The sequence below is a fragment of the Thunnus albacares genome, chromosome 15 (assembly GCF_914725855.1).
Source record: "Thunnus albacares chromosome 15, fThuAlb1.1, whole genome shotgun sequence".
Classification (NCBI taxonomy): Eukaryota; Metazoa; Chordata; class Actinopteri; order Scombriformes; family Scombridae; genus Thunnus; species Thunnus albacares.
Window position 1 is genome coordinate 5,452,483 of NC_058120.1, and position 15,764 is coordinate 5,468,246.

General features: G+C 41.4%; 1 protein-coding gene across 1 annotated transcript; it reads left to right on the forward strand.

Annotated features, from left to right (window-relative positions):
- The first annotated feature begins 50 nt into the window (after positions 1 to 50).
- nol10 (nucleolar protein 10) lies at positions 51 to 14,809 on the forward strand. The gene is made up of 21 exons (XM_044375486.1): positions 51 to 219; positions 715 to 760; positions 871 to 969; positions 1,060 to 1,137; positions 1,227 to 1,264; positions 2,613 to 2,749; positions 2,865 to 2,930; positions 3,103 to 3,163; positions 3,827 to 3,912; positions 4,202 to 4,280; positions 4,771 to 4,920; positions 5,179 to 5,245; positions 6,673 to 6,725; positions 9,368 to 9,494; positions 10,926 to 11,005; positions 11,180 to 11,278; positions 11,783 to 11,875; positions 12,203 to 12,379; positions 12,987 to 13,300; positions 13,589 to 13,691; positions 14,023 to 14,809. The coding sequence occupies exons 1-21, from the start codon at positions 154 to 156 to the stop codon at positions 14,188 to 14,190; spliced, it is 2,187 nt and encodes a 728-aa protein (XP_044231421.1). The 5' UTR covers positions 51 to 153; the 3' UTR covers positions 14,191 to 14,809.
- The last annotated feature ends 955 nt before the right edge of the window (positions 14,810 to 15,764 follow it).

The following is a 15,764-nucleotide window of genomic DNA, read 5'->3' on the forward strand; positions in this document are numbered from 1 at the left end:
AGGAGAGGAGAGGAGAGGAGAGGGATAGTATGTGTGCTCGGTGTTTCTACACGGACGTGTTTCCGAAAGCTCACCTTTACTTCCTGTTTTGGCTCCGCAGCAACAACGTGGATTGAATGTAATGTGTGACCGGAGCCGTGTTCACTTTTTACAATGCAGATATCTAGTGTGAACGATGTGAAGATTTACAATTTAAGCCATGGAAAGTCTCTTCCAGAGGTGAGAAGCACGAACTTACCGCAGTTACATTTTAGTACTTTCTTCCCATGAAACGAGCTAACGAGCTAACACAGCTAGCCGTCACAAGAGGAGTTCTGACTTGTTTTTCCTTAATGTAACGTTACTGAGTAAATTTCATTGTGAAACTCTCTTTAAAAAATACGTCACTATTTAGCCTCACAATATCAGTGCTAGATACTGAAATACAATTCAAGCCATGTTTATTTTCATTAAATTCCACACCAAATCATAAGTGAAAGGTGTGGACTGTATTGCTCATAGCATCTACAAGTTTGATTAAATGAAAAATAAAAAATATTTATATACTACAAAAAAATGTCACCTCAATGTAAACCTCTATATCAATTAAGGAACATATTTCTACAGCTGAACACCCTCAGGCACCCTTTAAACATCAGTAACTTGCCTCTGTTAAGATGAGCCTTTATCCCTCATTATGCAAAACTAATGTTCGTTTTCCTCTTTCACCTATAGTGGCTGTCGGATCGGAAGAAGAGGCAGCTACAAAAGAAAGATGTTGGTGAGTTGCTAGCTTCAATTTCGGCGGTATCAAATCTTAATTTTTGCTCTAAATGCATGTGGTTATTCTGACATGATGGTTTCTTATCTGTCTGTCTGTTTCTTTTCTAGACATCCAGCGCAGGATTGAGCTCATCCAGGACTTTGAGATGCCCACAGTGTGCACCTCTATCAAAGTGTCGAGGGACGGGCAGTACGTCCTGGCAGCAGGTAAGAGGAGCTGTTGATAGAGATAGTTACAGGCAGTAGTCAGGAGCGACTTCTTTTCTCTGTGCCTTTTTTAATTTTCCATTATTTCAGGCACTTACAAACCCAGGATCCGCTGTTATGACACCTACCAGCTGTCCTTGAAGTTTGAGCGCTGCCTGGATTCAGATGGTAAGTCAGTACACACACCCACTTGCTGCTGGACTTTCATATCATGGACGGCTGAATTTGGATGATTTTTTTTTCTCTCCCCCTCACAGTCGTGGCCTTCGACATCCTGTCTGATGACTATTCTAAGGTAAGACGATGTTTACAGTTTGTGTTGTGATGTTTGTTTTTTGTATGCACAGTGTACAGTATATAGTCTATATCATCACCGAGCACTTATATATGTATATGTACACCACCACCACCCACTACGACCTCAATAATAAGCATAAAATAGAATTATCATCATCTGACAATGTCAACAAAATGAAAATGTATAAGCTTTGTAAAAGTAGAATTTCTGGCAGAGCTGTTAGATTGCACATGTGTTCCTAATAAAGTGCTTGGTTAGTGTAAGTTAGATGCATTTGGTTTAATGCATTTGTGGTTTGCAAAAGCTGAGTATTGCGAGGCCACCACTCAGAGGAAACTGGTCTCTTTTTGATTATGCGAGCAGCCTCAATTAAAGGATAGATTCACAATTGTTCAAGTGTGTCTTAAAACAGCAGTCAGGTGTCCATATGAACAGTGGAAGAAGTTCTCCTCGCTGTAATCATAACTCCTGTTCATACTGGCTGTTAAAAGATCCCCTTCAAATACGCTTTCCATAAGAGCATTCACACCAAACAGTTGCGAGATCTCCCTGAGAGGAATCTTGCTATACTAGCCGCCGGCCGGCTTACGTCACTTCAGCGTTCATATTGGCGCTGTGAATGCAAACAGAAAGAAGGCCATGAAAATATGTAGTTTTCGCGGGGAAAAGGGGATGTGCAAATTTAGACTATGCAGTTGTTTTACATGGGTTTTTAAAGATGACGGTTGCCATTGCTACATTGGCTCATGTGTTTGACCAATCAGTGTACACTTCCGTCACTCAAGGTTCCCTGAAGTAGGAGCTAAAAAAGTCCCACAAAACAGCGTTCTAAGAACTATGATCGTTCCCAGTTCCTGCAGTGTGGACACAATAAAAAGAGTAATAGAGTTTATCCAACAGCTCTTAGAACTGTGAAAAAGTTCCTCTGATCCAAAAGTACCTAATGTAAGTGATGGGGGCCAAAATCCACAGTGTGTCCACACAGTCATTTTGTCCAAAAATGTATCAAATATTTAAATTCACTCACTTCAGTTGATGTGCATCATTGTACATGTGGTTTAGATTAGTGGAGAGCTGCAGGGTTATGCTGTAGTATATACTGTAGTGTTGACATGCAGCCCCATGGATGCTTAATGGGTTAGTTGACTTATTTACCGATCTCCCAGAATCTTAGTGTAATAGTTTTGTATTTGAATAAATAGCTGGTTATGATTTAAACCAACCTTTTATTTTCCTAATGCTGATGCACTGAATGTGTTTCTAATCCAAACTCATGAAATGCTCAGATGTTACAATGTCAAGACTGTTATTTGAGTGTTGTTTTGACTTCTCCGCCTGCGTGCAGCTGGTGTTTCTACACTGCGACCGCTACGTAGAGTTCCACTCCCAGAACGGTCACTACTACAAGACGCGCATTCCAAAGTTCGGACGGGACTTTTCTTATCACTATCCCTCCTGTGACCTCTATTTTGTGGGGACAAGGTGAGACAGATGTTGTTGCTCTCTCATTCAGGCATTTTATTAAATGCATCCTTTGCATGTTTTTAGGAATAAGTCGGTTTAGCAGCACTGTTACTGTTTTTCTTTTGATTTTCAGTTCAGAGGTGTATCGACTGAATCTGGAACAAGGCCGCTTCCTCAACTCACTTCAGACAGATGCTGTGTGAGTATTGCAAAACATTTTTTCTTTCTCTAGATTCAGCCTGCTGAAAATTGTCATACAACTCAATTCTGTTCAGTGTAAACAGTCAAGCTTTGGTGTAATTCGGCAGTCACTCTTTCCTGTCGCTGCTCTTAGCTGACGTTCATGATGCTTCTTTTTCTTTTGCGACCAGGGAGCACAATGTGTGTGACATCAACCCCGTCCATCATTTGTTTGCCACAGGAACCTCTGAGGTAAGTGCCATAGCAGGCTGTGTGTGACACACGTGTGATAGTGGCTGTTTATTACCAAATGCCTAATTGCTCATACAAGGACTTGAAAATGTCATATTTTTAAAAAGTCCTGTTTATCACAGTAATCGCTCCCGATAATGATTCAAACGTCTTTGAGAGTATCAGAAGCCTGACGTTGCTTAATGCACATTTGATTGTGCAACGTGTATTTAAAGTGAAACAGAACAATTTCACAGTTGATCAGTTTTGCTGCTAAAAAAGAGAATTGTTTTAACAGTGCAGGATGGAAAATAAGCTGCAGACTGTGTGTGTGGTGGTTTATGGAAGAGGGTTGAGAAAATGACATTTTTCATTGTTGGATTCTCTGATGGTGACTCTTCCTCCTCTCTCATCTCTTTGATATTGTTTGTTTCACACACCAGCTGGGCTGATAATAATAAGCGTGCTACATGATTTCTGAGTGTTAAAGTTCAACTTTCTCAAACCGTCGTCTCTCACTTACATTTGGAGCTGTCGACATGAAAAGTTGCCTACAGCAGCTTTTTATTAGTCTTAAATTCAGTCCCAGATGTTATTAAAATCTCCGGAGTCGTGAGCTCGCTGAAACCAACAGTGACTCTGCATTCGTCTGACTGTTTGACATCTCTTCTGTTCGGTTACCAGGGAAAGGTGGAATGCTGGGACCCTCGCGTCCGGAATCGAGTGGGCATGCTGGACTGCGCCCTGAGCAGCCTCACCGAGGGAACAGAGTAAGTACCAAGCTGTCACGCCGAGATGTCAGATGATTTCTGCTGATCTCAGCCGGACGATGCATAGCATGTAGCCACATGGCTTGTATTTCTGCTGCATTAAAAAAAAAAAGCTACAAGCTGTTCAGTGTATCATCATTATGATACACTGTAGAAGACTCTGAAATGTCCAGTTTTTATCCTGTCACAAAGCAGCAGCGGTGTGTTTACCAAACTGAAATGTACATGTCTTTCATACCCATATTTCTGCCTTCCTTCTGTTGATACGGTGATGTGTTTGTGTTGACAGAGTTCAGAGTTTGCCTTCAATCAGTGCGTTAAAGTTTAACGGCTCCCTCACCATGGCAGTAGGCACCAGCACAGGACAGGTGAGCCAAAATCATTCAGCCGTCACACATCACTTAGTGTTTTAAATGTGTGGCATTGCTGCAGCAGCTGGACATCAGTCCTGTTGGCATCAGCGGTCAGAATCTAAATAACACTGGTTCACAGCTACATCCTCCACCTTCTTTACATTTGTTGTTGTAAACTGTCAGCTGCCCGCATGGCGCAAAATTCCTCCTCTTCCTCCTGTGATCAGTCGACTCACAATGAAATGCCTGACGTCATGTAGTCTCTTCTAAGAAGTCATGCTGTTCTCAAAACAAGCTCTGTTTTCAATAAAAAGGCCGAATGATGTGACTTTATTAAAATAAAATGTTCCTGTTGTCTGTGATAGAAAACTGATAATTGGAAAAAATATAATAGTCCTGAATGCATCCTTACTTTTTCCTTGTTTGTTGGAGCACTCAGTAGCGTCCCTGTTACAGCATTAAACAGATTTAGTGTGATTTCTCCACCCTTTGCTTTGTCTTGAAGGTGCTGCTGTATGACCTGCGCTCCAGCCAGCCGCTGCTGGTTAAAGACCACTTCTACAACCTGCCAATCAAGTCACTCAACTTCCACGATCAGATGGACCTGGTTGTGTCAGCCGACTCAAAGATCATAAAAATGTGGAATAAAGACAGTGTAAGACTCTAACTAATTACGGGAAAATACGTGTAGATGTTCAGATTCATTGAATCGCTCAATACTAGTAGCAGCCAGTATGTTGTGAGTAGTCCGAGATGATGTAAAAGGATTGTTTGCATATGTGTAACGTTAGCCCATGTGAAACAATGAACTAGTCAGAAATCTTTCCATGTTTCATTTGGTGGACATGTGGAAGCTTGTGTTAACATAAAGAAATCTTCTGATGTCACTCATCTCTTCTTCTGTTCACTACAGGGCAAGGTGTTCTCCTCCATACAGCCTCAGAGCAACATCAATGATGTTTGCATCTACCCTCATTCAGGTAAGAAGAACCTTTCCAACAAGATCACTAGACAAGAGAAACTTCATTGGTTGCATGCAGGGAAATGCAAGTGTCACAGCAGCAGAAGTGTGAAAAGAGATAAATAGATGAGTAATGGAATACAGTATTTATTATGAACTTCTACTATGCAAATTAAGCATGAAAAACTAAAATAAAAGCTACTTAATACTACACATAGTATATTAATTGTATCTGTAATGTGTATTTAGATAAAAAATATTCACCAATAAAGTGAGGAGGAGATGAAATGAAATGAATGTGTCTGCAGATAGCTGTGTGAGCAGCTTAAATACTTGTATGCTAAATCTGCCTTCAAAGATGAACAGAAGTGATGGCTTTAAAAGGAGGCTATAGCTACGTTCACACTGCAGTCCTTTAGTGCTCAATTCAGATTTATTGCTCAGATCGTATTTTTTTGTTTTGGCTGTTCACATTATTTTTAAAATGTGAACAACATCAGATTCCAGTGTGAACTAGTTGTGGTCCTGAATTGACCCGCTGTTCACACTATCATGAAAAAAACAGATCTGAGTCACAACGTAACAACGTAGAACACTGACCACTGTGGCTACATGTGACAATTATGGGATAGTTATGAATGCCAAAGCATAACATAACAGTAGCACAAGTAGAGAAAATTCTCCAGGTGGTGAACTGACTCAGTGATGTCTATTACATGGAGATATCAAGCTAAATTTTGCTAATATATAAGCCTCCAGAAACTACTGGTCATACCAGACCACGTACTTCATAAGTACGTAAGTAAGAGGAAGAAAACTTACATAATCTCACTTAAGTTTTAATGTGGTGACAAAATGTTCAAAACTGTCCTTCAAAAAGATTTCAAAAGGTCACTTTTGTCATAACTTGTCACTCTTCTACCTCCGGGTGGCGCCACTGTAGAGTTCACACACTTTGACATTTCAGTTTCGTCTGGTCTGTCATTACATGCTTGTCATTTTCCACAAGATGCAAGACTGAAGGTGATTTTTTTTTCACAATGAAATGATCATTTAGTTCTGATGTAAGCCAGACTTGAAATTTTTAGCTTCAAAGTTTTTTCTTGAAGATGTTTTAGAGCAATGAGCTAAAGACACTCCCCTCACTTTGCTCATTCAGCTCACCAGTTCTTTTGTTCTTTTTAAATTATTACTTTTCAGTGAAGAGTTTCTAAAAACAGCAGTTTCTATTTCCCTTCTCATTACAGCTGAAACTAAATCCTACCCTTAGGCTACGCATATTCAAGTCTTCACCAGTCACTGTTTCACATTCTAGCTCCATTTTTCAAGTGTAATAGGACTCTCAGATATACGTGACTCAGTGTTTACACCATATATGAGCTGTACAATAGCTGCTCTGCTTCTGTCCTCACGTTGTGTCGCCTTTATCCTGCGTCTCATTGACAGGTATGCTCTTCACTGCCAATGAAGATCCCAAGATGAACACATTCTACATCCCGGTGAGTGCAGAGGCATTTACATTCCTCAGCTGTGACTTTACAGCCAGTGTGCAGCAGACGGGTCACGTTCACATCCTGTTCATCGAGTGTAGGCCTGACAAGCACGTATCTGATAGAAACACAGGCGCACTCATTCTTTATGGTGCAATAAAGGACATTTGGTGTTTTGCAGAACAGATGTGCACACAGCTGTGTACACAAAGACGGCTGATTCGGTCGATTGTTGCTGGGGTTTTTTTTGTATGTTAGTTAATCTGATACCCACAGGTCTGCTGTGTAATAATTAAAGCTGGAGGGAAGTCATCAACAGTCTAGTCCTGTGACTGATATGACCTTATAGCCTGTGTTATCTGAGAGAAGGTGTGTACAGTAAACTAGACTTAGTGTAAATGTGTAAATTCCAAGCATGATGGATGTGGACATGCTTTGACCTGTCTGTCCTGCACTGGTGAATACACCTGTTTACTGGTTTATTAGTTGATCCGTTGTCCTTTGTTGTGTTGTTTGGGGGAATTCAGGTTCATCCAGTTCCACAGAACTTTGCATGGACAGGTTTTTCTTATCAAGTCATTTGTCACTCATGCACACAGGAATTCACACATGTAGTTGAACGAAACATCGTGTCTGCAGGGTCCAGCGCAAGTCACACATACATCATGATCTACAGGGAGCTTTACTGCCTTAACTTGGAAGCTTTTCTGTAAAATACTGTGGTAATAGTCGTCGTCGTGTGTTACGACACGAAATGTCAAACTGTTGGTTGATTGGTGATTTTCTGAGAAACGCAGCTCGGAGGTGTGTTCAGACTGCACATCATGATTTGGCAAAGTACCTCGTGTCCCAAGGGCGACTTTTTATGTGATTGTTTATGGTGTCAGGAAAAAAAAAAGTACTGGGAAAAATCAGGATGTGCGTTCAGTCTTGTTTGAACAACCTGTTAGCGTTGCCATTAAGGTTCAGTGTGGCATAAGCCAGAGATGATTGTCTCTGTAGGACAGCTTGAAGCTTTATCAGCTGTCAGTCCGGCACTGATGAAACACGAACAGTGAACAAGTTCTGTTGACTTTGGCCTCAGCGTGTGACACCATGTGATGTCATCATCTATGTGGACTGAGCGGACTCCACTGAACAGGCAGAAAGCCACAGTTTAGTGTATTTTGAGTCAGTGAAATGTCACGAGTGGATCTTTGATCTGCTGAACTTTTATGTAGTTAAACCTTTATTTAGCTCAGTGTTTTATTGCCACATATGAGGGAAGAGAAGATTTGAACTTTGAGAAACAGCATGAAATAGTGACATAAAAGAAAACACAAATGGATACGACTGGACAAACATTATAAATGTGTGATTGTAGGGAAAAATAACAATTTACAAATTCAGTGTTTCAGCCCGGCTAATTTTTTCTCCCCTCAACCTGTACCATCCTCACAGAGTGATGCAGTACAGGAAAGGAAATCCCATGTAGTTACATAACAAGAAAGGCATGAAGAGAAAGACTTTCTCTTTCCACTCTGAAGCATTCCAACTAAACCTTCTTTACAGATAACACACTTAATTTATGCAACAGCAGCCTCTAAGACAGCGGCTGTGACACCTTTTAAGTTCGGACCTTTTTGCTCTTGCAAACCCTCATGTACGCAATTCCCGCAATCCTTCCCTCTCTCTGTACTGGCCTTTAAGAGATCCCTGCAGTCGTCATTTTGAGCAAAAAAAAAACACATTCTAAAGTTCAGTCGATGATAATATGAGGCTTCACTGTCTGAGTTAGATAAATCAAGTGGGTATTTTTCAAAATTACAGACTTTTTAGGACAAAGGTCATAGAGTAGGTTTGTTGCAGGGCCAAAACGCCATCAATAAACCTACACATGACTGCAAGGACAAAGACAACCACTCCATTTGCTTACTCAGACTGCAGAAGCCTCATATTATCTTCAGCTGAACTTTGGGTTGTATTTTTGCACAGGAGGAGGAGGACTGTGGATTTTGTCCTACATCTCTTACACTTACCTTTCTTCAGCAGATAGTAAAGAGAGGAGGGGAGCAGGGATGATTACAGCAACCCCAGAACTCTTTAAAGTCAAGTCAGTTTTCTTTATATAGCAGAAAATCATACATTTGCTGGGGCTTTATAGTCTGAGCAACAAATGATTACCCTTTATCCTTAATGAACAAATCCACACAAAAGGAACTGATGGAAACAAAACGGAGAAAGAAGACAGAGAATCGGGTTTGCTTTCCAGACCAGACAAGATGTTGATGAGAACATGGTTGAAATTCCTGGTTTGGTGCTATAAATACAACACGGCTTCTAACTTCTAAGTGTGAGCCAGTAGTGTCTAAGTTAGAACTTCAAGCAGACACTCAGCAGTGACAATGTTAGGATAGTGGAATGAAACCATGTGAAAATGATCGGTCAACATGAGAAGCTGTATGCTTTTGCCGTATCACCACTATCGGGTTAGGTGTCATCATGACATGAGCTCAGTCATTCCAAGAGCTCAGAGTCATTTCTAACTGGAATGGAAAGACGATCCGGGAAAGTTGGTCTATATTTGTTTGAACAGATACATGAAAGGTTTAGCATTTACTCGACAGTTAACATATGAGCCTGTGTGTGTGTGTGTGTGTGTGTGTGTTTAGGCTCTAGGGCCCGCACCTCGCTGGTGCTCCTTCCTTGACAACCTGACAGAAGAGCTGGAGGAGAGCCCGGAGAGCACAGTGTACGATGACTACAAGTTTGTCACCCGGAAGGACCTGGAAAGCCTGGGTGAGAGCTGGGTGCCTTCATTAACCTCACTGCATGTGAGGGGGGGGAAATCAGTTATACAACAATTTTCACAGCAAAGGTTTTCCCTTTTTCCCCAAGCAATGCATGCATTTTTTTTCCTTTTCTTTAGAAAGCATATGGGGTCAAAGAGATCAATCAAATAGTTTAGTGAGGGAACATTATTACAGCCCTGCAAGTTAAACTCCAAACTTTGAATCAATCGGAGTCACGTTGCCAACCAAGGGTGGCTTGACTATTGACAGGCATTAGGTAAGAAAAGTCTTATGCGTGGGGGTGGTAGCAAGGAGGGTCGAGGGGGAGTGGACACTGGAAGGGTTGAATGAACATTGGAATGCAGGCTCAGCAGTAAAGAGATCAAATGACAAGAAGCAGAAAGGTGGTTGGCTGCCGTGGAATAAAAGCAGAGGAGGGGGCAGGGGCAGGGGAACAGCGGTGTTGATTTACAGGAGCCGCGTAATGTGGCCCGGTTATGTAACAGCGAGGCAGCCTGGGCGGACTAGAGTAGAACACATTGACGGAAGATCCTCCACATTCTCCGCGTCCCTTGTGATCCACACGCACTCACTCGCTAAAGAAAAAATGAACGCAACACGTGTATGTTGCTGCTCCCATTCATACCCGACAGTGAGTCATTTCAAGGTGGAGATTCTTACACTGTTGTCAGATTTTAATTGTTACTTAGTAACTTGTTACCCTAGTGACACATTTTCTCTAAACTACTTGTTTGCACACTATAATCCTGTTCAGTTATGCAAATTCATAAAGACACGAGGAATGAAACCTTCTTTTATATGGCATAAAATGAAGAATAGCTGTTGAAATATTTTTGATGTAAAGAGAAGAATGAAAGGATGCTGTAGAAAAAAAGTTAGATTTTTATGCCATGTATGGAAAAGCTGAATTTATCCGGGATTAACTTCATTGTTTCCCACCAAACTGCCTACAGATATCTAGTCATTCTTTCACTAAAACATTTCTTATGTGCAAAGGTTCAACCTTTTTAAACAAATATTACTATTTAATAGGATCCACTCCTCACTTCAGCTTACATCCGATCAATCAAGCAACTTCAGTAAAATCTAAATATAGACGTTGTGTCACATTTCTACACTGTAACTTTGATGGAAGAAGTCAGCAGATTCTGGTAATGTTTTACATATCCTACTCTTTCACTGAGATCTATATAATATGTAAGATACAAGACCTATATAATAAACCACTAAAGTTTGACAACAGAGTCAGAGTAAGGTGCATCAGCATGTTTTTTTTTTTTTTAAAGATTTTATACTCGAACAAATGAATGAATGAAATGAACAAATGTAGTCTTAAGTGATTCTTGAAAATAAAAAGTACAATTTTCACTTTTTCTCATAAATACCTGACTCAGTGTTGTTTCCCTATCGGTGTCAGGTTTGTCTCACCTGGTGGGATCGTCTCTCCTGAGAGCCTACATGCACGGCTATTTCATGGACATCAGGCTTTATCACAAGGTAAAGTGTCTAACTGCTGTATCAAGTTCTTGTTAACACATCTTGCATATTTGGCAGAGTCCTTAAAATCAGACCGATCATGACATAACAGACGTACAGTACTGCGCTAAAGTGCTGTTATTGCCAAAGAGGAATGAGTGGATTTGACATTTTCGCTGTTTGGTTTGGCCACAGGTCAAAAGTATGGCAAATCCTTTTGCATACGAGGAGTATCGCAAGGATAAGATCCGGCAGAAGATCGAGGAGTCCAGGACCCAGAGGGTGCAGGTTAAGGTGAGAGATTCCAAACAAAACGTCTCAGCTTCCCGCTAGTGGCTACAGCTTCACCCAGTTTGTTGAGTAGAACTGTCCAAATCTCAGGCCTGAAAAGTTATATTGTCTTTTTGTTTGTTTGTGTAAGAGAGGAAATCATGCAAATCACAACTTTTTCACTGTTCCTTGCTCAATATTGAAAACTAATACTATTATACATATTTCCCCATGCCAAACATCCATTCCCCTAAGCATTTCATGGAGTGAAATTGACTTTTTAAACTGGTTTTCACTGGTTATTGCCTGTGAAGCTGACAGTAACAGCTGATAGGTGTGGCAGGATGTGAAGGCAAGGTCAAAAAACCAAGAGTCTAATTTTACTTTATGATCTTTGTTTCATAATGTCAGTAAAAAAAACGGGTGTGTTGGCTCATGAATGTGTGTGAAAGGCAGTTTGGTGGGAAGCAATGAAGTTAATCCCAGTGTGTGTCTAATCAAATGTACAATTTGTCCTGACTGAGACAGAAGCTGCCTAAAGTGAACAAGGAGCTTGCTCTCAAGCTGATGGAGGAGGGAGATGACGAAGCAGAGCTGGCGTCTAGGAAAAAGAGGGGCAAGGTAGATATGTTACGTGTTCATTTGTGCTCCTCAGTTCTTTTAATTTATGAACTCATCATACTCATCATAGCACTCTTTCTTAAAATGTGGAGATGACTCATCTTTCATTTCAATGTTAATTCTTTGTATTCTGTCCAAAAATGTGATTGGAATTAAAGAATTCAAGTTTTTTAAGAGATGATTTCCTATCACCATGTTTCCTATCGTGTACCTTTTTGAACTGAACGAAGGCAAGAGAAAAAGAGAACTTAAACCTAACTTGTGCATTGGCATGCTCTACCTAGCCATAAAAACCTATTCACCGTTCCAACTTTTTCAAAACCGTAGGCTCTCCCATCAATCCTGGGCGACGACCGCTTCAAGGTGATGTTCGAAAACCCCGAGTACCAGGTGGACGAGCAGAGCGAGGAGTTCCGTCTGCTCAACCCCATCGTCTCCAAGGTGGGACAGAAGAGGAAGAAGAAGCTGCGACTACTGGCTCAGCAAGCTGCCGCCACTCAACAGGTAACGCTGCACCTAGATACCAGGCACGTTTCCAGCAATCTTAAATTACTGGGAACTTAAACTGGAATCTTAAATTAACAGTTCTCTAGAAATCCAATTGAAAGACTTCAGGCTTGAATCACCAGTTCTTCAGCTGCTCCTCCATGAGAAAGTAAACAACTTGTATTAGAAATGAAAAGAAATAGTTTGACATTTGGGAAATATGCTTATTCACTTTCTTGTCAAGAGTGCAATGAGAAGATTGATAACCCCCGCCTATGTGAGAGCATTATCAATCTTCTGATCTTGGCAAGAAAGTGAATAAGCATATTTGCCAAAATGTCAAAGTATTTCTTTAAGCCTGAAGCAAGTAGCATAACTAAACAGTGGCTTTCCACATTCAGTTCTCGTGTTGGAAGTATTGTATGATGTGTGATATCAGCTTGCAGCATCCTATAATCTGTCCAGACACAGTCATCTTTTTTTTTTTTTCTCTTACTCACAGGCCTCTGCAAGTCTGCTCTGTTTTTGCACATACTGTCGTTTCTAGACATTGTTTAGGAGGAGGGTCATTGTACATTAAAAAATATCTCATCAGTATTTCTTGTTTTGCGACATCTCTATCCAGGAGGCTGAAGAGGACGAGGAGTCCGAAGGGCGACCCAGCTCCGAGGAAGAGAGCTCGGACGACGACAAGAGCTGGGTGGAGGAGGTGAGGGAGCAGCGGAGGCTACTGTGGCAGGAGGGCCGAGACCGCCGGCGGCAGGAGAGGAAGGAAGCAGACCGCAACACTGTCCTGCTGGAGAGGGAACACAACGGAGGAGAGAAAACCTCAAACATGGCTGAGAGCAAGAAGACAAGTCAGCCTCAGTTTTATCAGATCAAAGCCGGGGAGGAGTTCCGCAGCTTTAACGAGATGTCCCGCAAGCAGAAACTACAGAAGTATGTCTTTGGAAATGTATTAAGTGGAACTGTTATAAGAGTGATGGTTTCTTGTGTCAGATGGTACACACTCACAGCACGGGTTTGCAAAGTCTGGCACAGTAACTTGCCTCTACAGTGATAGAAGAAACTTTGTGGTATTTTCTAAATGAATACATTTACAAACTTATATAAATGATATACAAAACCATGCTTAAAGCTGAAAGTCAGCAGAGATGTACTTATACTTTCTATCTGCATTCTATGTATACTGTACACTATCTGAGGAAGATGTGTGTGTTCTCCCAGGGCTTCTCTGGAGGACCGTCTGAAGTTGGAGGAGCACAATGGAACCAGCAACATGGCCGACACTGCAGTGGGCAGCAAACAGCTAACCTTTACTCTCAAAAAGGTAAATTGCCCATGTGGTGCACCGTCCCCTGCCTGGTTTATAATTCATTCCCATCTCTCCATTGTGTAAAGCTATGGAATAAAAAAAAAAAAAAAATCAAAATGTCAAAATGTGCCCTCAGCATGAGCTTTCAGAACATTAGTTTTAGAAAATCGGCTCCTGCACTCTGTAGACATCTGTGGCAATTTTACTGTTTGGGTAAAGCAACCTTCATCAGGCCTTCAAAATATTTTTTCTCTTCCCCCCGCGGCTACCTGCCATCTATGTACAGGTGGTAGAAACACGCAGCAGAACATTATCGAATATACTTTTTTTCTGTCCACCTTTGCAGTCGGAGCAGCAGAGGAAGCAGCAGCAGGCAGAACGGGAGCACCATGAGGAGAGGAAGAAGCTGAGGCGCTCTGCCGGACACCTGAGCAGCAGCCGTGGGAGGGGCTGGGGCGGCGGCAGAGGAAGAGGAGGAGGCAGAGGAAGAGGGGGAGGAAGAGGCCGGTACTGAGAATGGCAGCGCTAGTCCGCACCCAGTGCCTTTGTGCTGGATGGACAACAGTCCTCACCTAAAGTCCAAGTTTTCAGGTTTCTTACCTTCACTCCGCCCAGGCAGATTTCTTAAAACATAGAAGAGTACTGATTTTAAGCTCTAGAGATGTTCTGGAGACGTTCTGCACAAGTGGCAAAGACTGACATTAATGAACAGACAAGCCTGCCCTGCTCCTGGGTGGTCTTGGCCATGTGTTTAGCTGCTCTTTGCAAATTCCGAGCATATTAAAAATGATTACCTATGTTGTTGGGTGTGTGCATGCACTGTAAAGCCTAGGCCATTATCCAAAACACCTTCAAGTACTTTGACTACATCCATTTTAGCATGGGTGGCCCCAGGAGGAATTAAAGCTATGAAGATCTGAAAGGACTTAACATGACCTGCCTTGTCTCAGGCGTCTAGTTTCTTACAACTGCTCCTTAGTGGAGCCCTCTGTTACAGTTAATAGAGGAGATAAAAGATGTGTGTGTGTAAAAAAATGTAGTATTTTTTAATGCTCTTTGTTATTACCATATATTGTTAAGCCAACACTGGATTAACAACACTTGTACTTTATATTATATTTGGTACAACACTTGATTGTCTGCAATGTTTTTATTGTTGAAAACCAAAATATCCAATTTTCTACTCAAATTGTGGAAAGACTGGCCAAATTAGAACATGCTTCCTGTTCAGCAGTTTGGTAACTACTTACGTCAGCAGTAAGAGGAGGGAGGAGACAAATGTGAATGAGGAAGGTTTTTTTTAAATTTCCCCCGCCAACAACTGCAGTTCTTGGAAATAGAGAGACCGCCTGGGTGTCCCTCCCATCCCCCAATGTGGTTCATGGTGTGAACCCCCTTCTGGTGTAGCATTGGCCCATTTCAAATGTTAGGGAGGTGTGTTTCAGCCCTCAGCATACCAGCAGTGACCCAAGCTCATTTGAACTCCTTTGACTATGCTGACCATGCTTTAGCACCATGGCAGTCTGTCAGGTTTTATGACAGTATGAATATTAATTATTTATTGAAGAGGAATCCAGAAGATTATAGTATGTTAGACACAAATGTCACCTTGGACATTTGCTGCAAAAGCCTAACATACTTGCAACATTACTAGCTTTACAGGAACATTTTTGGGAAATACGCTTATTTTCTTTCTTACTCAGAGTTATTTGAGGAGTTTGATATCACTTTCATGTCTGTACAGTTAATATGAAGCCACAGCTAAGAGCCAGTTAGCATAGCATAAAGACTTGAAACAGGGGAAATGACTAGCTTAGCTCTGTCCAAAGGCAACAAAATCTTCATACCAGCACCTTTAAAACTCATAAATTAACACATCATAGCTCACTCTGTTTAATCTGTGCAAAAATTGAAGTGTAAAAACAGCAATTTGCATTTTTATAGGGGGTCATGTGCCATACTATTTCTTGGCTTGACTGGTAACTTACAAGAGTTTGGTTTACTTACCTTTAGGCAGAGCAAGGATAACTGTTTCCTGTCCTCATGCTAAGGTTTGCTAATCGGCTGGTGGTGTTGTGCAGCCCTCAT